The following is a 24,235-nucleotide window of genomic DNA, read 5'->3' on the forward strand; positions in this document are numbered from 1 at the left end:
TGACACTGTGCCACATGGGAGATAAACAGTAGACATAGAAGTCTTCGTCCTTCATTGGACATTACTTTTACCTGGCATAGATGTATACACATGATGAAACCAATGACCCCTCTGACCCCTCAAAGAGAAACACACATACCACACAGAGGCAAGCTGCACCTTACATGTCAGGCATGCAGGAGTTACAGTGTTTGGAGCCTAACCTCTTATTTATAGACTGAGTAAACAGTGGTCTGTGCTTGAGATGTCCATCATCGCTGGGTGTGATGTCGTGAATTGTATGAGATGGGTGGAGAAGATGAAGACGAGGAGGAGGGGAAGGGGAAGAGCAGGCAGCAGGAGGAGGAGGAGATGGATAATCATAAGGAAGTGGGATTGCCGGGGAGCTTAGGCACATTCTTGACTTTAGATTCATGAAGACCCAGGGCTATTATCACTGATTAAAGGACAGAGATGCAATCTGTATCGCAGCTTAGTTAGTGCTGTCATTTCAAAAGAATTTTTATTTCTCTGATGGCCTGACACAGGCCTATTTATTGGGGTTTTTGACGGGGTTTGAGGACAGATGGATGGACAGGGAGAGGCAGAGGAGCTACAAAAACAACGTATTGCTAGATGTTGAACAGTGTGACCTGTGCTACTCACATGTCTCACATACACACACCCAAACAGTCTTCTCACATGTCAGGTGAGAGGTTGTGACCCTGCACTAACAGCTATGTTTCCTTTGCCATCGAATACGAGAGCTTCATCCCGCATCCCCGGATGGTTCCGAAAAGGAAACACTGCACTGAATGACCTGTCAAAATAGGCATATGACAGCCGGTCAAGGACCGAATGCAAGTGTGTCTCTGTTGACACTAAGAAAATGGAGACATGAATAGCTATATTCAGGCCAGCAAAACAGCTACTCTAGAGGTGGTGCAACAGCAGTATTGGTGGTGATGTCTGATAATCACCCGTCATTTTAGATAATTGGGTAATTGGAGTAATGGGTCTCACTGTGGTACTCTGAGATCATCATTACAAACAGGTATGGACAGCTATATTTACTCAATCTATGCTAGCTGCCCGATGGCATAATAGGATGAGCCAGAGGTAATTGGCTTCTGGCTGCACTGTAAAAATAAACTATTTGCCTAATTTTTTTTTTTCCTGGGCTGCCTTAAAATCTCAATTAATTTCAATTATATGTATATATATATATGTGTATATATATATATATATATATATATATATATATATATATATATATATATATATATATATATATATATATATATATATATATATATACGCACATTAAGTTAATTCCTGTATAATTTTTTGAGTGTGTTTTTATTTTGGGTGTGAATACAAGACAGAAAAATAGAAAGGGGAGACCAGAATTTGAGGAAATAACAAAGAGAACAAGAGAATGAGCGAAACAAAGCAAGTGGAATGAGATATATATATATATATATATATATATATATATATATATATATATATATATATATATATATATATATATATATATATACATATATATATATATATATAAATAATTGTAGCGGCTCTGCCAGGTGGTTAATGGTGGTTCAGGGCTGTTCAATGTACAACAGGGGGAAAGATGGAGCGCATTAAAATAGCAGCCTAACATTAAGGTCCCTCTGCCATTATATATTTAATGACATGCTGGGTGTTGTCCAACTACATTTAACACACTCATCTACATAATAGTGCTGCCCCTACAACACTCACAGTGGAGTAATACCTCTGTGATCAATCTCCCTCTCTTTATCTCTCTCTTGCACTCTTTCATATACATACACACTCACACAATCACACACAAGAATGAAAAACCATTAGCATACACTTTGCATAAACAAAGCCAGTGAAAACTGAGAACATTTGTGCATAAAATATGTTACATTTTAATATCATTTCCCTGTGATAGTTTCCCTTTGCACTAATGGAAAATAAATTCAGCAGCAAAAAAGAAGGTCTACCACAAAAAAATCAAAATCAGTTTAAGTGTAGGCTACATTTTGAATAATTTCTACAGGCAACCTTTTCTGACAGGGAAAAATTTTGTTGTTTTTGTTTTCCATCAGAAAAGGATGTCTGACAGCAGGGTAAAACCCTAAAAACATTCTAAAAAATAGAATACACTTAAACTGATATAGATTTTTTTTTAAGGTGGACCCTTTGTTGCTATAATATGAATTGAAAGGGGGGTAAATTTGTATTCGCACATCTAGGTATATGTGCATTCAGCGTACTGTATTGAAGTATGTGGATTTAATTGTCTTTGTGTGTAGGTTTATGTCTGTATCTGAATGCATCAACAATTTATATTCAGGTATATATAGATATGCATGTTTGTATACTACCTGCACGCTAGGTACTTTTGTGTACATGCATGATATGAGTTAATTTAAGTTTAATTATTTTAACAAAATTGTATGCATGCACTTGTTTTGTTTGTTTGTTTGTTTGTTCTGTCAACATGAATTAATAGAAAAATTGTTCACAAAAACAATAATCTGAACTATTCCTTTAAATGAGAATTCACAAGCATTGACAGTGATGTAATTATAGTACAAACAGTAATAAATGCTACTCTCTTAATGAAGGAAAAAGTATGTTGAATGAAGTTGAATGAAGTTAAAGTTTTTTAAACTGTCTAGCACTCCCAAGATAGATATCAGACACCGCTGACGGGAAGAGTTGAGCCTTGAATCCAGTACGTAGACCTAAACAGCTGGAAGGACAGAGACTCGTGAATCTTGAAATGAAATGACACTTTCAGCTGTGAATGTTATAACATTTATCAAGTTGATTGTGACTTTTATTTCATCTCTCTCCCTTTCTCTCTCTAGGTAACATGCACGCACACACACACACGTATATCTAGTGAGTAGGAATCTGAGCCACCATAAAATTCATAGCAGGTTGGATGTGACCTCCATGTCTGGTGTGAAATATATGCCCTGCTTATTCTTTCACATATTTCAACTTTAAGCATGGCTGAAGGTGCAATAAAATGGCAGTGAGTGCAGTCATCTGTCACTTGCAGAAGGCTACTGAACATCCTCTGTCCTGATGATAGCAGTGCCCTTCATGCTTGCCAAAACCGGTGCCTTAGCACCGCTCACTATGCAGCTCGCTTCAAATGCATTCTTGAATATAGCTGTGCAAAGGAGTTAGTGTTGGGACAAGGGCTGAGGTGGGCTTCAGCTCATCATGAGACATTGTCCAATTCAGGTGGAAGACTGAAAAGCAAATATCTGTGACTGGACTGAAATAGTTGTAACTATAGTACAGAGGGATTTAATATTTGTCTTAAAAGTAAAATATGCAGCATTGTTTGTAAATGCACCATTCAATGCTGGTCCCTCCTCCCCAGCTCAACGAATGAGACAGAGGAAGAGAGACCAAGAGCCGTCAGAGAGAACAAAGCAGTGACTGATTATTTCAGAGAGGAAAGCATAAAAAAGCACAAATAAATCCCCTAAAATGTTTGCACAATACGTGTTCTGTGTGTGTGTGTGTGTGTGTGTGTGTGTATCTCTCGCTTCAGCTCTCACAGACAGAGAACCGAGGAAAGAAACAGAGAATGTGATGTAACCACCAGTCACTACACTTTTTATAAAGTACCCACCTCAAAATCTGCTCACTGGACTGGCCGTGACGTACATGTCCTCATACACAACACAATAGGTTGACTGCCAATTACTCCCAAAACGACATATGTTATCTGTGGACAGTATCAGCAGTGACAGGCTTATTGGACCTTAATTATGTTACATAAGTCACTTGACTCACATGACATTACACAAGTGGTTCATGCCGCTGTGTGTCACTATGGTTTAGCCATAAAAAAATACTTTAGTAGGTTTAGAAAAACATCATATTTTGGGTCAGAATAACTGCTTTATGTATGTCATGTGATGGAAGTGACATCACTCATGTGACAGGAGTCACGTACAGAACGTAACTTAAGTAACTTAAAACACATTTACATTCTGTTTCACAAAGGAGTCAAACACCAGCCTGCTGGGTGAATGTCCTGTGTTTGTTTGAGCCATCCATCCTCCCCACCTCCCCCACATATGAACTTTCTTGCACTTTATACTTCACCTGTCATACTTACTATACCCACTGCAGGTTTCCACCAAACAATAAATGCAAATATGAGTTGAAATAAAATGCTTACACATTCAACTTGAGCACAATAAAATATGACAAAATAAGAAAATACAGGCTGGGCCACCACCACACCTCTAGTGGGTCATTAGAGATGATTTAGAGGGATTATTCTACATTGTTTTGTTTTGTTTTGTTTTTTTAGAAAAATGCTGCACATTTAACTAATATTTACCAATATTTACATGAGAAAGATGGGACAGAATATTTCTATTTTGATTTGACTGAGACATCGACCATGTGTGTTCATGTGTGTGTGTTTGTGTGTGAGGAGGCAGTCCTTAGGACAGGAATGCGCCTGCCATGAAACAACATGACAACCAACATGCACGTGGATTTGGAAAAGACATCAAAGACTGAGCCATATGGGTAAGGTTACCAAAACCACAGGAAGGAAGAAGGAATTAAGGAAGGAGGAAAGCAAGAAAGCCAGAATGAAAGAAAGAAAGTGCATAAATTTTTGAAAAATACAGTCCATTTTACAGTCTACCATAAATAATAATCATAATAGACTACCATGTGTCTGGTGACGATTAAGAAAAGTAATTAGCTAGCAATGAATGTAGAATGGACTCATTAAGACAAATGCTAGAAGACGGCAGCTTATCACAGTCGAAGAGGAGCAGGCAGCTTCTCCTTTATGAAAGCACTGAATCATCCGTCATACAAATCAGTTTAAAATACAAGGAAGCCATGTGAAGACCTGCTGTGATCACCAGGCCATGACATCAGTTTTATGAATGATGAAGCAGTGCATGGGATGTAGAGCCATAGATGTCATTTTTCATTTCCAGCTGTACACAATAAGCCTGGCTAACTGGACTGCTAGGCTGTTGATGACTGGCATTCATTACTGGGACATCTGAATGGCCCTGAGTCTGAAAAGGAATTTCACTCAATAGGAGCACGGCCCTTCCATTCATCTTTTTCAGATAAAACTGATTAATACTGAGAATACCAATACTGCTTTGCGCTGCTATGCTATTGTTTGTTGCTGGGGTGCCAGCACCAAATCTTGTTAGCAATCGTAAATAGAAATGTGACACGTCAAACACCCGTCTATATATATCTTAGTCCAGGGATGATATTGCACTTTGCATGCAGCGAGGTTCATAGCTCTTAAGGTCACTATGAATCTGTCTGGTTAGTTTAATAGTGGGTTTTCTGTTATTCTTCAGCTGGTTTCTGTAGTCCCCAATTTTATTGCTTCTTCTGGAAGTAAACTTTGTCCAGATTTTCTCTTATGTAATGTTGTTGTGAATTTGGCAAGGCACCTAGGGACTTAAATCAAATACCCCTTGGTCTCAATAAAACAGTTCTGTTTGGAAGTGATCCACAGTAAAACAGAGAGGAACATTGTTTGTGTTATTGCAAAATAACAACAGATTGTATTACAAAACAGCCAATGTGGACCTTGTAAAGTGCAAGTGACGGACCAGTAAACATGCAGAAATGTCTTAATAAGTTGTGCAAATGTTTCGAGTTAAAGGGAAACAAACTCTCCGGATTCCGAGAGACATAAGACCAGAGGTGCCTGCAGTCTTCAAAGTATCAAGTGGAAATCCGCTGTGCTGCAGCTGTTATAGTGACAAACATTTCATCTAAGCTTTTGATCTCCCGACGCTGGCAACTCATCACCATTCACACCTCTGGAAAATACTTAGAACATACCAAGCGTGCACACACACACGGTGACACACATACAGACCTAAAAGCACTCATGAGTCCCTATGCCACCTTGTTTGTTAATGTGTTAAACAGGCCTATGATACCTTTCCTGGGTGACACAGCTAAAGCTCCTGCTCTTTGCGCCAGACGCTAGAATCTGAGCTCTATCACACCTTCTTATATAATTTATTATATGTTTAGAAATGTGAAGATCTCTTTATCTCATTACCACTGTCATTATTGCAGCTGATAATTGTAAAAGGAACTAAACTGATTTAACTGAAGCCGTTAAAAGGGAGAAAATTTGTATCAAGCCCATCTGGGCCAACAACACGTGTACATCTTTTGAGCGCAATGCTGATGGTAAGTGTAGTCAATTTAAGCAGTAAGTTCCACAGTGGACCCACACTTCCAAAATGCTTGTATTTACCCCTCGACATGAAAGTGACCTATGCAGTTCATATTCCTGATCAGTGTACAGTGAGGGAACATAAACAAAACCTTCACAAAATCTTGTGTTTATGTGTTAATGTTTTTGAATACATATATTAAATTGCATTATATATTTAGAAATAATCTATTGGAGGGGACAACTCTATGTTTTTCAGAAGTTGGAGTGGACTTGCCCCCACCCCTCTACCCCAGTCTTGCATCCAGTGATGTCACAGTGATGTCACTGGAGACAGAACAACAGATCTTGCAGCAATGTAGCCCACACTGAGGAATTTATTGCTTTAATTGACTACACTCACTGGACATCCATATGAAAAATGCCAAATTTTCCCCTTAAGACCCAAGAACGTGTCTTTTGACTGTATACATAAGTATGTATCCTTAAATAAAATGTAAATAAGTCAAAGTAATTTAATTTTCATGGACCTGAAATTTGTTGTGTTGAAATGTGTTGAGAACTGAAGTGTCAATAAAATACAAGAAATGTACTTGAAATCATCAGCCAACATCAAGTAGAAACACAGAAATAAAACTTTTTTAACACAGAAAGGTCTGATAGAGACTGTCCCTCGAAGTGCTCTCCCACACTGTCCCTCAGCTCAGTGTCCCTGAGTGACTAAGTGAATTAGTGACCCCAACAGGCAAGACCCTGACAATGACAGGCAACATGCAGCTTTTAAACTCATTGTTATTGGTCATAATGCATAACAAATGGACTTTGAAAAAGCAGAAGGAATTTTTCTCACCCTGGAGTCAAGCAGAGGGAGTCTAAGGGCAGTGTTGAAGGAGTGTTTGGTTTCAGCTGCCAAATCCTCGGTGGTATGATGTGATGTGCTGTGACTGAAGGAGGAGGAGATGCCATTGCATGCCATCAGGCTATAAAGGGACACTAATCCCATTCAAGTATCCACTTTTCCCTCTCACCTCTCTGCCCTGCTCTGCTGCTTCCTTCCTCTTTCTCTCCCTCTCCTCACCCTAACATCTGATAGCCCTGACCACTTGCCAAGTGTCCTACTCAGTGTTTCAGATCAATATGATGAAAACCTCTCACTCTTTATTTCAAGCGTCTTCATCTCCACTGTCTTATTACTGGTCCCTGCATCTGTCAGGACCGGGCTTAAAAGAAACTACACTGTAAATCACTATAAATTTGGCTGGGGGGACACAGGTGGACACTCCGACAGTTTAATCTCTTCCCGGTAGCTAAAAGCATTGTCCAACATTGCCAAAGAATTAAAATAAAAAACGAGAAACCCAAGTGATGATATGATGGCATTCATTTTGAACATGAATATATGTATAAATAGACTGCACTGGTATGGTATTACTTCCCTTACAGTTGATGTCTGCTGTTACATGATTCAGGGAAATATTTTCCAAATGAGATTAGTGTAGTTCACGTGGCTCCAGAGCAGAGCAAGGATAAAGTAAAGATATGTGACCAATTGGAAAAACTGATTGAAAGGCTAAAGGTCAATGAGGTGTGGCATCAAACTGTACTGGAGGCCATATCCATTTCATGGATGTGCACACTGTGTTCGCCCCTGGGATCTGTGGATGCCAGCAGGAATATGAGACACACACACACACACACACACACACACACACACACACACACACACACACACACACACAAACACACAGACATGCAAACACACATACTCATACCGAAACACGTACAGTTAGGAATGTGGTCTGTTCTGGTGTTGCATACTCTCACTTACACCCAGTTACATCAACACACTGTAATCCCTAATGCAACACAGCTCATGCTGAAGCAGACATTCAACTTGATATGCCAATTCATTATGCACATTAAATTAGCTATATAAATTGAAAGCATTGTCTGCAGAATCACTCCATTGCTCTCGCGACAGTTCCTCTGCTCCAGATGGCGTATGTAGAATCAAAAATGTGAAACAGTCATAGAATCTTCCCATCAACAGACACAGTCACTGCCTTTCAGTGTCCTCTGATATTTTTAAGATAATTCATGTAGGCTAGATTGTTTAAAATGATTATATTCAAATTGTATAATTATGGAGTATTTACTAATGGAAATGTCAACTCTGTCAACCATCATCATGTGAATCACAGACTGTAAGAGCTGTTATTACTGTTTGTGCTACTTTATGACTGTTATAAAAGTGCATAATTGTTGTGGGAGTGAATTGTATGATGCAGGTTTAAACTATAAGCAATATGATGCTAGGTTAATGTAGCCTTAAAATTGTATAATTTAAACTTATGTGATTAGCCATACTTACCCTTTGAAATCAAGCTACCATCTATTTACCATGTATTGATTAATGTGAGAATAAAGAATTATTATCCATCAGCCACATTTTACACTTTGCAGGTCAATCCATTCTTGTAAAATTAGACTAGACTAGACTCCGTTTTGTAATTGTCCGCTGGGTGTGGCGCTGATTCTACTTGCTGTTTTGACTGTATCTTGTAATGGTTGGCATCATTTGAAACACAATAATCCTGGCTTTCCAGTGGTATGTCACATTAATATACATGTACAACATGTATACGTAGTAGTTGCACTATTTGTTTTTGTTTTATTGTTCTTTGTTGTCCTTTGTTGTTTATTTTTAACTGTTACTAACAGATATTTTTCCATGAGTGCTTTTTAGGATCTGTCTCCAGAGTTAAGACAGAATTTTATGTTCATTATGTTACTGAGGATTGCTTTTAATTAATTATTATATGTATTCATATATTGTAAATTACATTCCACAAAAGTACATAAATTGTCTAAGAATAGGAGACAAATTTTAATTTGTACGTTCTTCCTCTTAAAAGTTTCACAAGCAAGTATCAAAATCACTTTAAAATAAATGCAAAAGTAACAGGATTCACAAATTTAATGGTTTGCCTCAGGAATATTTGTTCAAATTTAATAAGATTTTCGTTACTTAGCTGCATCAATAAATCTGTGATCAAGTTAAACATGTCCTCTCTCTAACAGAATGTAAAAACAATTGAAAACTGATACCTGGAAAAACAAAGCATCATATTTGATTCCTCCATATCCAGGGGGTGATTTTAAACAGTTAAATTCCAACATTGACCGAACGCAATCCTTTAGATTATTTTGGAGCTGGTAAATGACATAAACATTCAGTCAGATTTAATCCTCTGTATTTTCACACCTTAGTATGAACCTTGTGGGTCAAATTCAGGTCAACTACAACATAATGCAGGAATGTGTCAGTGTATATCCAGTAAAATTCCCAAGAATCAGTATAAACACAAGCTGTAACAGAGCTGAATTCACTAAACTTATACCTGGATGGGAAATCAAGGTAATCAAAGACGTTTGAGACGGATATTTTGAGAAAATAAGCCTCACCATTTGTATGCTGATTTACAAAATCAGGCTTGAAATTTAATTCCTTTCTTCACACCCAGGCATGGAAAATAGCTGAAAATCCTCCCCGGCCTACAATGTTCTGGAAGATTTCCATGTTTACTGAGCTCATTAACCTTCACGGCTGAAGTTACTCTCTGTGGGTTTGGGTTTCCACAGTACAAAGCAGACACGGGACAGCCACATAGGCTGCTGCTAATCATCCGCTCTCTCCCTACCCTCATTTATGATTTCTCTTAATTCTTGATGGGCCCTCCTCCTTCCCCAGGAAAACCAGCACATTTATATGTATATAAATATATATATATTATATTATAAATATTAACCTATGCAGATGCATGAAAAACTCAAAAGGTACTATGGAAACAAGGAGAGAGAGTGAGAGACGAGAGAAGTAGGCCAATAAGGGTAATTGCAGAAAGTTCAAAGTTCACCTGTAGAACATTGGTAGCCAATAGACCTTACACTGTAAATACTAACATCAAGTTTAATTATAAATACTGAGTTCACCTAACTCAGTTCAACTAACACTCATTTTAAATAAGTTACTTGTACTCTGAAGTCGAAAAAGCTGCCAGACTCAGTGTGCTTGAGTTCGGTTCACTTAAACAAACCAAGTACTTAGATGTTATGTTTTTTTCAGTGGTGAAATGTAACTAAGTACTTTATTTTTGTACTTAAGTATCCCACAAATTCACAGAGAATGAAAAATGCCTCTAAAACAAATTGTCTCAAACCATCCAGTTATTGAAAGTAAAAAGCAGACTCATCTGGCCTCTGTAGAGCCTGTTAGTCTGTATTTAGATCAGGGCTGTGATTTACTCTTTGGGGTAAAACAAACTGAATCACTAAAAACTTTCCCACTGATCCTAATGTGATTGTGTTTTGGTGAAGAGGGTTTACTCGGACTAAATTTGGAGATGCTGAACAAATTGAGTTCTTTATGCTGTTTATAAGTTATTTTTTACTTTAAAACTGATCACTTGACCAAAAGTAAGAGAGTGTTAGAAGAAACACAGACTTTGCTTTTCCTTGCATGGCAGCAGTGCTGGACAGCCCAGTAGGGAAACTAGGGTAAGATGAGCCTGAGGATAAGTTGACCCGTACCCTGTTTCTTGGAAACTGTGTCAATCTGTTGTAATGCAACCATAAATTCATTAAGCACCCATCATTTCTGTCTGGCTGTGATAGAGAGAAGTTGGTTTACACAAGAAGCTTTTTTTTTACTTGTCAAAGTCTGCATATCTGGTACAATGACTGTTATACCAAAACAAAATTATCCAGGACTAAAAATGCATTTTATACAAGCAAAGATTAGACTACATTTCTAAGCTAGGCAGTTTTTTTTTTTTACCAGTATGGTGGCTATAAAGTTGAATGTTGTGCGGTAAACTGAGCCAGTGGTTCAAATAAGGCACTGAAGTTAAGTCAGGTCTCTGAAAAACAAGTTTTTAATTCAATTTAGTCTTACACAACTGGCTTGGTTTATCATATGTATCATGAGAAATACATACAGCTATCCATATTTATGATAACAGTGTATAAGTGGGGCACCACATTATAAAAAAACAATTTTACATACTTTTGCTTTAAAATTAATTTGTTAGGTTTGTTAAGTAAGAAACGAATACAACTGTTTAGAAAGGAAAATGCCATGTGTATTAAATGTCTTTTTTCAAGAGGTAAATTACACTTCAAAAGTATCCCCGGGTGTAGTATTTAAAAGTCATATCAATTTTCCCCCTGATGGCCCAATTTACCCACTTACTCTGGGCAAGTTCAGCCACAAGAGCACTTTTTTCCAAGTCATATTTTCAGGGCCCTTTGTCATAGATGCATTCTGAAAATTTTATTTGATAGGAGACATCCTGAATTAAGGGTTTTCACTGTTGCTTCTGTTTCATTTTTCCTTGCCTCAAGGACAGCATGGAAAAACTTCTTATCCCACACTTGCAGTGTTATTGACAAGTTGTAGCTCCTCACAGCATAAACCCATGACTGAGAGTTTATACTTTCTTTGACCATTTAGTTTTGTAGACGTAGTATTAGAGCTGACCATAAACAGAAACACGGAAAGCAACTGTGTCTTTAGATCATATATGGATTGAATTCTAGAGGGGCACCTATTTTAATTAACCTCCTCTTTCAAGAGAGTAAAACAAACCTTATAGTTTTCATTTAATCCAGTGACATATACAGTACCACAAACACTGGATTTTTACACTATAATTGCAAGCTGTTATGATTAATTAGCCCTACTGGAAACCTGATCATGTGGAGGTCTGCTCCTCTATAATCCTTTTCACATGTCTATAATGTGAGAGTTGTCCAGATCACTTCCATGGATAAACTGGATGATGAAGAAGTGGCCAGACTTTATTAAAACTTTGGGGTGAAGTTAAGAATAGATTTGTTTCAAAAAGGAATATTAAAAAATATGTTGGATGTAACCACATTATTTTTCCATTTTCAGCTTTCTAGTTTATACATAAAATATGCAAAACGTTACAAAGTTGCACATTTCTGTAGCTGCTTCAGTAACAAGTTGAACATTTTTGGAGTGAAAACAAAGATTAGATTAATTCCATCTAAGATAACGAAATGATTTAATGAGTGATCATTGATCCTTAAAATTAGGAATAGTCCCTTTATCTCTTACACAGCAGCAGTAATGGTGCATTCACAGACCACAGGCACACACATTTACCAGTTACATAATCAGAAAGTTTTCTCATGTTTGAAAAAGTCTCACAAGGTCTCGCAAAGACTAAACTGACCTCTACAACCACAGGCCAACAAACTAACTTAAACAGTCACAGACACCAGATTTAGCCACTTAAGTTAATTTTTAAATCTTATATTCAGGGCATGTGAGTACAATTAGTATGGCTGCTACTTGGATTTTTTAACTTCCCAGTTATTTTGATAAAATCTGAAGGAGTATTCCCTAAACTCTGGTGCTTTGATACCAGAGATGTGTGAGCCCCCAGACTCTTTTGTGACCCCTGACCCTTATAAGAAGAACATAGGTCTGTTCAAAACCCTTGTGAAACTGGATATGCATGGATGCACAATGCCAAATGATACCTGATACCCAACCAGCAGCGATGACCCCTCGGCCGACGCAGGAAAACTTGCATCCTGGTCCAGTCACGTGCCACATCTACAGTACAAAGCATTTGCCACAGCAAGTGAAAATGATAGAACAAGGACAGTTTCAGAGGAGACATCTCATTTATATGGACTTTCAAAGCAGCTCCAAATGAAAACATCCATCAAAGGGTGTGTTTAGGATCTTCACTGCATCCTGCCCAACCTGCCACAAATCCAGGAGTGAGGAGAGATCGTGGATGTCTGTAAATCAGGCAGAGGGAGCACAGGTAGTCATTACTCTGCGGGAACAACTGTTTCTAGCTCACACACACATACCTCTTGCCTTCCAATACCCCCAGGCAGCCATCAATACCGCCCAGTCTGACAACTCCCATACAACACTCAGCTTTCTCCACCGGGGCCCAGAGGTTCAATGTCATCGCCCGGCAAGCGCACACATCTGCACAGCTGTAAATACCCTGTAATATAGAAGCAGAAACACCTCTGTGGTCTGACATCTCAATTCCGCTCTCTTCTCCTTTTTCTCTCCCTGTAGTCTTCCTGTCAGGGTGTTTGATATCTTGATTCTGGTGCGTTGCTGTGGAAGTTTGCTGTGGGGACAGTGTTTATTGGAAAACACCTTCACTTTAAATTCTTGCACCTGGACACACTTGCATAAACCCACATAAATATGTGCTCACTTGTGTACGTGCCAAGTAACACCAGGTGGTGATGCTTAAAGTCTTTATAATTGTTTTCTGAGGCATATGAAGTTTGGGCCTCTCTTTAACCCCTTTAAATCAAAAGAGACACTGAAACGCATTGCTCAATCACCAGAACTGACCCAGAATAACTTTTATTTCAGGAGAAACAACACTACCATTAACTACCATTACCTAGTTAGTAAGTTAGCTACAACTACAGCTGGAAAAGTGGAAGTTCGGACAACATAGCAGTTATTCTGTGGCGAGTTTACAGGATAGTTCGGAGTGACGCACAAACTAACAGATCAAGGCAGTTGTACACCAGCCACTCCTGTGTTCTGTGAGGTAAAATGACTGATTGGTTGGTTAGTTTGGAGAGAGTGATATTTTGCATATTTAACAATGGTGGGCCTTTTTATATGGCCTAAATACCTTTTGTTGTTGACTCTGCCCACAAGAATTTGTTGCTTAGCTTCTGTGCCGGTGCCCCCTCTGCATATCCTTACTTGGGGAATGCCCACTGATTTCTACTGTTGATAATACACTGACCGTCAGTAGGTACCTCATGCAACCTTAGATCAAGTTATCCAAACTATTATTTTAAAATTGCTTGCTGAAATGAATACTTTTGTGCCCATGTGGGCGACTGGACACAGGGCAGCTACTTGAAATGGAGACGGGGGAAATGGAGTGTACTGTGTGCATGCGCCTTTGTCGGTGTGTGAGTATCCTGCAAGACCGCTACAGGGGGGCCTGGGCAGACTGGCTCGCTCATTACACCAATCACATCAAATTATGCACTTCCTTCCATAAAATCTAGTTTCTTTCCCCGAATTGTGTTTCCTTGTTCGATCCCCCGCTGCCTCAGTCTGCCTGTCTATTGCAGCAAGTCGTCTTTGCTCATTGTTTCTTCTCCAGCCAAATGTGAAGGTCAAGTCAACTCTGTGCACAGATGTATGCTGAGCGACTGCCTGACGTACAACTGTGTACATTGTGGAGAGCCCCTTTACAGGCTAAGATAACGTCTGACAGTGTCTTTTATGTTGGAAAGGACAGTTTACGTCAAAACATTAATGCAAATACGAGATTCCTGGAAACATTACCTGCAGGAAGAAATGATTTGTACATTGCTAAATTGTGCTAATTACAGAGTGTTAGCAACTGCTGTGGATTTCATATTGGCCATGAATGAGAATGTTTTCTTCCGTTATTTTTTTATATATCATTGTCAATTTTCAGTTTTTCTATAAATGCTTCTTGCTTCTTGACTTTTGATAAGATTTTATCTTGATCATGTGAAAACCTCCTTGGCAATAAACCTTAATTTAACGGGGGACATGTGGGATCTCTACAGAATACAGTAAATCAGTGTTTTCTCATCACAGGCCTTTTGAGCTCTCATACCTTTTCCTCTGATTTTTCTCATTTTGAATTTTCTTCTGAATGTTTTACCTCTCCTCCTCCCCTTTTTATTCACTCTCCACCACATTAGTGAACTAATTAGTACACTGTATTTTGAACCCATGAAAGTGAAGGTCAGAAGGAAAAATATTGAGCTGCAGCACCAGAAGAACGAGTGGTACGATATAAAGAATCACTCAAGATGTAGCTCTGGTTTTTGATGACTCAAAAGTTATTTTTCTTTCTATGAAATGTGTAAGTTTGTTGCTGTACTTCTCCAACAAATTATATAATGTACAAAAGTGGGTTCTGGTATTTGCTTTATAATCTGGAGTAACACTGTTTTAAAGCCTGTTCTAGTCCTTTTCTGGTGTCTCTTTTTTGGGAGATGTAGTTTGTTCTTCACCGCTGACTGATAAATAAACTATAGACGAGGAGGAAGTGCTTGAAATATTTATTGTCTTTGTTACAAGAAACATGGGGAAATCACTGTGGTGAAACACAAAATGGGAGACCTGAACGCTGTTCGTGTATGTATGTATATAGAGGGCAAGGGAAGATAATAAAATGAGAGGCATGGAGGTTTCTGTAAAACTTAAAGCAATAAAATGGGCCTATATATGAGACCAGTAACAGCATTAAAAGGCTAATGAGGAATATAAAGTTTTTCATTATCTTTATATTAGCATGTTGTAGCCTGTGACACTGGCATACTGGCCATATTTCAGCAACTCCTATCAAATGTCAGAGGTCACCAGTAAGTCAGTCAAACCAGAGGACTCATGAGTCTGATGTCTTTCACAGAAAGATCCCTGTCATATTGATGCCAGCATTATACTCCATATGATGTTATCTACATTATTACATAAGTCAGATAGTCAAGTACTATTCAGGTCAGACACGTTGAGCTGCATCATGCTCACATTTCACGCTCATGTTGATGTTGATGCCTTTACTGATTTATCAGTTTGTTCTAGGAAACCTGTAACTTGCTTGGTTTGATCACAAGGTTTCATATTTCACATGGTTTCTCCTGAAGACGCCCACATACTCTTGTTCACACACAAACACACACACACACACACACACACACACACACACACACACACACACACACACACACACACACACACACACACACACTCTAAACAAGAGACCAGCTGGTCCTGAATCATTCTGACATCTGCATACAGTGTACAGGGACTTGTGTTGCTATATCAGGAGAGGCTCAGCTGAACTAACCCTAACCCATCCTCAACCTGTCTGTTGTTTGCTTCAGAGAGCCTGGAACCGCACTTTTACAGCAATGGATGTCCTACACATTGATTTTATCTCTTCACAGAACGAAGGGAAGCAATTCAGGGAACAGAGGCTCCAAGACAAATTTATTTAAATAAATTTCCAAAAGAGCAATAAAGAAAACAAACATCTATCGAACCTACAGTACATGAGAGTGAAAAGTTTGTACAAAAATATGTCATTTTGTCAGCCCACACATAATACATGATTATCATTATTGTTATACAGATCACTAATAAGACTAAATTGAGCATGCTGTATCTCCTGTACATGTCATATAAATATTTACAGTCATTCAACATGAATGCATTGTCACTACAAGAGCCCCCCCCCAAATTCTCACCAATTCAGCCATGTGTTTCAATATATCAGATGATTGCATTTATTAACCGTCAATCTGAACTACTGACAATGAACACTGTAAGAAAGGTCAGTTGCAATCCTTCATCTGGTCAGCTCATCTCCAGTAGCACTGTAGCTAAAATAAATTTAACAGCTGCCTATGCGTAAGTAACTGTTTGACACATTGCAAAAAATCACTATTATTTTGTTACTTATGTTTTCTTTGAAACAAGTTATCTGCAAACAGGACAGAATAATAATTTCTGTTGTATCCAAAACCATTTCTTTTTGGAAAATTGCTCTAATATTTAGATTTTTCCTCTGAAACAACTGATAGTTTTTCATACTGCAGCTGGTAGATGAATGAAATTACATATCCACAACCCAAAACAACTTAAAGGTGCAATACACAATATTCAACCTCACTTTGTTATGTAAAGATATAGTAGATTTATTGAACAGTTTCATCTAAGTTCTGGGAGCCTCTGTTGGAAACCGGAGCCAAAATGATGGCTGCCTGGTCATACAATGTATCTTGTAATACAGCTAAACACTACACTAAAATATATTTGTGAAAACATTTTAAGTGTAAGCAATGTAGTAACATAATCTTGATCCATGTTTGATCAGCACTGCCTAGTTTCACAGTTTTATCTGAGTTTCGGGAGTCTCCAATGGAAACCAGAGTCAACACGGCAGCCGCCTGGTTACAGTGTTTCTTGCGTTACAGCTAAAAAGAACACTATAATATATTTTCTTAAAACACTTTAAGTGAGAAATAGGTAATGTAATAAGATAATCTTGATGCATATTTTATTAGCACTGTCTAGTTTGACCTGAGTTTTGCGAGCAGTGTGTGTTCAGATCACCCTGTTCTTTCTAACTTTATTGAGTAAATGAAGTGTGCATTTGTTTTTGGTCTGAGATGCTCGTCGTCTACTTTGACCTCTAGAGGAAGTAAATGTCATATACAACACCTTTAAAATTGCTTATTGAAATTAATACTTTTTCAGTGTTATTCTTTCATGCCCTGTTAGCTCTCAGTTGATCTGTCATTGCAATTTTGCAGTTCTGTGTCACATCTGCTTCATCATCCAACTGGTGAATATAAACAGTTAACCCTGAATATCTTTTTTTTTTTTAACAAACCCCTCACTGCTTTGCTGTCCTCGCCCCCCTCCCTTGTTTTTCCCAGTCTTCCTCCCTCTCTCTGTGGTGTCTCCTGTTCCTGCTCTTCTTCATTTCCTGGATATGTTTCCATTTTCCAGCTCCTAAGCCTCGTCCTCGTGCCCTTGATGGCCTCTTCTCCAGCCACAGTGAATCACAGTATTCCTCCAGAGAGCTGAAGGGAGAGCTCATCACTCTCAGGTAGTCTTTGTAACGCTGGCGGGACTCAGTGGCGTGGCGTAGCTCCACCACAGGGTCCTCACTAGGCTTAGGTTTCCCATCCAGGTGTCCATGCGTTACAAGCTGTAGTGTGAGACGGAGGAGAGTGTGGGTGAAGTGTGTGTGCTCCTGAGCCACGCAGACGTACACACCGGCATCAGAGGCATGGAGAGAGCGAATCAGGAGACCTCGATCTGTGTGTACGACACGATCGTCCAGCCGAACCTGTGAGACAGAGAGAAACTTATAAGAGCTTCATCACAAAGGACAAAATGTGACTACAGCTGCCTTTGCTTTGACTGACCAGTTCAGCTAGCTCACAACACAACCAGGGCTGTGTGATATGGATAAATATGATATTTTTGACCAAATACCTCAATATCAACATTGTTGGTGTTTTAACAAAATATTAACACATTAAGATTTTTGATAATTTTGATTACTAATAATCATTAGTAATGTGGATATAATGATTAAGTGGTTAAAGGACAATAATAGAACAGCTAGAACAGGCTGGTGAGTTCAGAAAATCATGTCACTTTTCTGTAATGTAAAGACAATACTTATGCCATAATCCTTGGATCAGATATCAGAAAAAAACAGAGTATAATCTGATATCATCCATTAGTTTCAACTATCACATAAATGCTTAACTAAACTTTGAGTGACATAGAGAGAGAAAGGTTGCAGGTGGCACAGATTAAATATTCATTTTGAATGTTTCAACAGTGGCGACCAATCAAAAATGCTCCATAAAATTAAAAAAAGAAAAGGGTGAAATAAAAAGAAGTAGCAGTATTGCATTATTGAGTCATGTTGTGGGCTGTTTATTTCTTCCTTTAAGGCAGTAGAAAACTTAAAGGTAATTGTCTTCACTAAAGTTTGGAATCAAACTCAAACTCTTAAGATTTGAAATACATTTTTAAAAAGTTTCCCAAACTATGATCTTTTCTGAGATGATTTATTTAAAAAAAACTCTTACAGTTTGAGCTTTGGAAACTGAGTAAATTCATTCAAGTGAAAGTGAATAATGTTTAATAATTTAATATTTCCAATTGCAACCATTGAATTTTCAAACACCCAAATCAAATATAATGACAAATCAGGTTCACAACTCACTGTGAACAATTACAAAAAAAATCAGAGGCTTCTGGGTGTCTACAACTCAAAGACTCAACTTTATCTGAAGATAAATTAAATTATCTCTACAAAAAATAGATCAGCAAAACTTGTTTTATTTTTTCTTCCAAATTTTAAGGCTTTTTTTCAGTGTTCAAATGTATTAACAGCTTAAGTTTAAAGGAGGGAAAAAGATGATATTGGAGTTTTTATCAGTATACTCAAAATTGCGGTACTAATATCGGGCATGAAAAAGTATTACTGAGTTATCCCTAATCTAGTGTTATACTACTATATCTATATAATAGATATATTGCCCAGCCATGAATACAATAAAAATATGTGATATATTCCTTTCGTAAATTTCCTTTGCAATTTTTTTCATAAAAGAAGATTGAAAGCTTTACAGCAACGTGGCAAGACAATCTGCATCTCTCTACCCCCAAACAATCAATCAGAAGGACACCAGCTTGATACCTGCCGACCTGTTTACACACATACATCACACGCCTGATTTGTATCCAAGGTGCATTGAACATGGTAATGACCCCTGAAACAGGAAACATATTGAAATGGGTGTGGTGAGTGTCACCCACAGCGTGGGGGGGCCAAGGGTCATTATGTGGTGAGGAGAGATCTTTAGAAGCATGATGAGTGTCAGTGCTATGCACAGGCCAAAGATGGTATTTGTCAGAAATGTGGAAGTGTGTGTGAGAGAGTGTGTGTGTGTTGTCGTTGAGGTGTATGGGTAAGTAGTGTGCTGATGTTTATGGTCCGCTCTTTTCATTTAGCATCCTCCATGATTCATCAGGTGGCACGGCTGCTGTCAGGTCCTAAAACAACACAGCTGTGCTCAGAGGACAGAGAAAAAGCACGAGTGTGTGTGTGTGTCCAGTGTGTGTGTCCGTGCATGTGTGGATGCTTCAAAAGCATACCTCCCACACGCCTGATCTGACCGCCCAGGGGTGCAACTGATAAGACGGTTAGAGAAAGAGGCCCAGGCATAAACTTCATGCAGAAAAAGCACGAAAAAGAAAAGTGTGTGTGCGAACCTGTGTGCACGTGTTTACACATGTGTGTGGCTCGGTGGTGGTTTCTAGGTCTGACACTGATGATGTGTTGTCCAGCCAGAGGCAGACCCACAGGCCTCAGAGGCTCTTTGGAGCTTGACCCTCACCCACATTAGACTTTCTAGTTTGTCACCTGTCACATTCTCATTTCCTGGCACACCTGACCTGACAAAACACCTGGGATATGTATTAACAGCATTAAATGTCACTCATGCAAAGTGCTTGTGGAAACATTGGGATATTTTTTTAAAGGAGCAACAACTAAAATACAGAGTAACCATGAACTGCTCTTCACTATGCAGGACTGAGTCTTACAACCCAGACATTTACTTACTTGCATTTATGCTTCAAAAATCATTAAAGTGCTGTTAACTTCCATGCTGACCTACATATCATCCCTGCAGCACTCTATACTCTTTTCTGTAGTTTGTCTACCACTTGCTGTTAGCTCAGTTAGCCCTGTGGCTAGAGACTGAGGCCCTACTGCAATCTGGCTGGACCTGTATCATGGATCACCGGCAGAATATTTATGTTTACACCACGAGGAAATAAACTGGGCTCTACAGCCTCTCAGTAAACACGGGTGGACCTGAACCAAACACAGCCTCAGTGTCGACAATCAAGACTATACCAAGGTGACTGACAGTGACTCCAGCCAGGAGAGGCTGGCAGGAAGAAGAGAGACGTGAAGCAGCGACGGAGGTCAGGCAATAGAGAGAGGGTAATATTTTTACAAAGATTATGGATTTACTTTCAACCAAACCAGAGCTGGTGATTGTTTAACAGTGAGAAGACAAACCAAGATGTTTTTGGTGAGTTTTGTTTCGTTTTGTTTCTGTTGAGTTTGAAGTGTTTTCATTATGAACAAGCTCAGACAGAAACTTGACTTCAGAAGGTATATGGTTTATTACAGAAAATAAGGGTGAAAAATTATTGTCTTAACATTTTGTAAGTTTACTTTGTTTATTATATGATTAAAAAAGCTAAGAGAGCGGGGGATAGGACCACCCTAGAAACAGTATGTTGCTGCATTGTTGTGATTGTGACCTTTGTTCATTTATGAGTATCAGTATTTGTTTGTTTGTGTGGCTTTGAAGCGCCCATGCTGTCCAAAATCAAGGCATCTGTGACTAAATACAGTGCCAGACACTTAAACTCACCCAGATGGTCTATCTTTATTTGTGTACCTGTGTGTGCATGTGTGTCTGTTTGTATCTGGGCATGCGATGAAGCAAACCAGCTTTTAAGCGTATTGTTGTTGGAGTCCTCGTTTTGTAGGGACACTTAAATGCATATTTGTATGTGTGAACAAGAGTGCATGCATGTGGAGCCGCCCAATGAAAAAGCTTTTAATAGTCAGATGTATCACAAGAGTGGGGCTTGAAGTTTAAGTAACAGGTTAAGAACTTCCCATGCTTTCGGGAAGGCTACGCTTTGTCCTAATGAACACCATGGATGAAATTCAACATCATCCATGCTTTTCTTATTACAAATTTTCTGATGTGCCAGCATTCCAGGCTCCAGGAGGTGAGTGCGCACACATACACACAAAAACATGCTGTGAGAAAGACAGAGGAATCTCTTCCAGCTCACATCTTTAATAGCTGACCTTTACGAGGGCACAAGAGGAAGCAGTGTGTGTCTGAGTGCACGATGAGAATAAGTATTGGGGTGCAGGTGCTGCGAGCAGATGGTTGAGGATGCCTCTATCAAAACCCATCAGGAGGCAGAGAGTGTGGAGAGAAACACAGAAGGGAAGAGACTGTGGGAAACAACAGGAAAAGTATGAAGAAACAAAGTAGAGGGAGTAAGGAGCATGAAGACAGGAATTAAGTGAGGATGATGAGGGAGTTTGAGGGACAGGGGAGGAAGAGGGATGACAGACAGAAGGAAACAGAGTGAGAAGAAAAGCACGGGGAGTGAGAGGTTGAAATGAGCCGGACACTTCAGACATCACCTGTTCCAACACCACACGGCCAGCTGTGAGAGCAGGTAGACCACCCTGTCCTGCAAAAGGGACACCCTACCTCACCGAACGAAACTACAAGATGCAACACATTAAATCAAAAGACATGGAACTGTTCACAACTCCTGTGTCTGTTCTCTAATGGTCACTCATAAAATTCATCTTAAAACCAGACTTTTCTTTGTCAACAATGATAAACTTTGAGTGTTTTAGTTTAATATGGGTGTGGTTTTAATATTCTGGCCAATAAAATTCCTGCAGTTTTTGTGGATTTGACATGGCTGCCAGTAAACGCAACATTAGCGACGGATGGTAATGATAAAGAAAGGGAGAAAACAATGACTAGTACTGAAAAGAACAAAAGCAACTGTGATGATGAGGTCATGTATCCAAACAGACATGAGGAAAAAAGTCAAACGGCATCAATTACAAGACTGTAATTTAAATATTTTCCAAATAACAAGACTCACACAAAGGTACTCTGAAAAACAGTCCTTAACAAATCTGTTACATCATCTGAAAAACTACACAGGGTGTGTTTCTTTGACCTCCAAAGAAACACATTCCTGGGATTCAGACAAGAAAACAATAAATCATGTGCTTAACTGTAAATATTAACCTACATGAGCAAAAGGAAAAACAGAAAAACTAACTCATGTTGCCTGTGAGCACAATGGAAAATAACCTATTCAAGCTCACAAACTCGCAGTCTATCCAGGATTTAGATAATTGCTCTCTCTATTTTTCCAAGTAAGTCCGAAAGCCACGTTAGTTAATTTATTAGCCCATTGGTAGAAACAATTCACCTTACAACCATGTGTAAATACTTCTTCAAACACTAAAGCAGCATTCTTAACTTGTGTCATGACAGAAAAGTTTTTACTCTGACACCCTAATTAATTTTAAAAACAGCTGAATTATAATGAATCAGAAAGCTCGTAAAACAAGAAAATGTATTGGGCTGCTAGTTTTTCCAGCTGGTGGCTCTTTCTACCTTTTTTACTGGCAGAGAAGTCAGTGAGATAAAATTTCAGTCACCTAGAAATGTTTATGTACATATAACCCCAACATTTGCCTTTATAAACACCACTGAAGCTGCTGTTAATTCATCATATTCTGCACATTCTGCTTTATTTTTTTAACTTCTGCATCTATCACATAACAAGTTGGAAGTACTCCTGCATTCATTCCTTCATCACTTTGTCTAGAGCACAATAGGTCACATATCATTGCATGCCTACACACACAAACACAGAAAACACCCCATTGTGTTCATTACCCCAAAACACATGGCTGTCCCTGGGGAGCACTCTGTTATGATTTCTGCTGTAGGGGAGCATAAAGAAACAGGCACACACACACACACACACTCAGCGGAAAACACACAGTTTTGTGCTGAACGAGCCTATAAAGGACCACATGGGTCAGAAGTGACCTCTGCACCTGTCAGTGTGTTTACATTCTCCCCCGAGGAAGAAGACAGGGGACCAGCCGTGGGAGTAAATAAGTGTAGTGGGAAGTGGGGGGAGAGACAAGGAGTGAGTTGTAAGCAGGACGCTTGCGATGGGTGGAGGAGGGTTTGCGTGTTTTGATTAGGGGAGGGGATGGCACTGAGGTGCTGAGTAAGCAGGTCTCTGTTGTCTCATTCAGGAGACGAGTGTCATCATCAACGAGTTCCTTTCAACACCTCAAATACAAACACATCACCTCCCCGCCCCTGTGTAAGGACTTGTCTGTCCACCATCCTGTCTCACAGGATTGGAGTTTTAAAGCGACACTGGTCCAGTGCAATGGCAATTAGCAAAAACTAAATGATACAAATTTGTTTGAAAATATACACTAAATTTGCACCGGTGATTTTTGTTTTAACTTTTTTGCAAATACAGAAACTAGTCCATCACTTGTTGAGTTTTCAACTAAAGGAGGCACTACAGGTGAATTTGGGTAAAAAAGTTTCCTTTTCTTTGTTAATGCTGTGTGCAAAGACACTGGAAGTAAGTCAGAGGTCAGTCTAGATAATGACTTCCTGAAACATTTTTTTAATCCCTTGGTGGAAATGGGCTTTTTTTATAGACAGACAGCACATCCAGCAGCACAGTGAAGACGATACAAGTGTATATAGTTCGGATCTAGATGTTTGACACTGACACTCCAGTTTGCAGTG

General features: G+C 38.9%; 1 protein-coding gene across 1 annotated transcript in view; it reads right to left on the bottom strand.

The window, feature by feature from the left end:
- Window positions 1-16,812: 16,812 nt before the first annotated feature.
- Window positions 16,813-24,235, bottom strand: part of sema3d (sema domain, immunoglobulin domain (Ig), short basic domain, secreted, (semaphorin) 3D) — a 43,127-nt gene continuing 35,704 nt past the window's right edge. The window contains exon 18 of the mRNA XM_084733521.1: window positions 16,813-18,141. Within this exon, the coding sequence (XP_084589647.1) occupies window positions 17,683-18,141 (459 nt within the window). The 3' untranslated portion in view covers window positions 16,813-17,682. The remainder of the gene's footprint in view (window positions 18,142-24,235) is intronic.

Source organism: Lutjanus erythropterus, chromosome 13 (assembly GCF_056507025.1).
Source record: "Lutjanus erythropterus isolate fLutEry1 chromosome 13, fLutEry1.hap2, whole genome shotgun sequence".
Lineage (NCBI taxonomy): Eukaryota > Metazoa > Chordata > Actinopteri > Lutjaniformes > Lutjanidae > Lutjanus > Lutjanus erythropterus.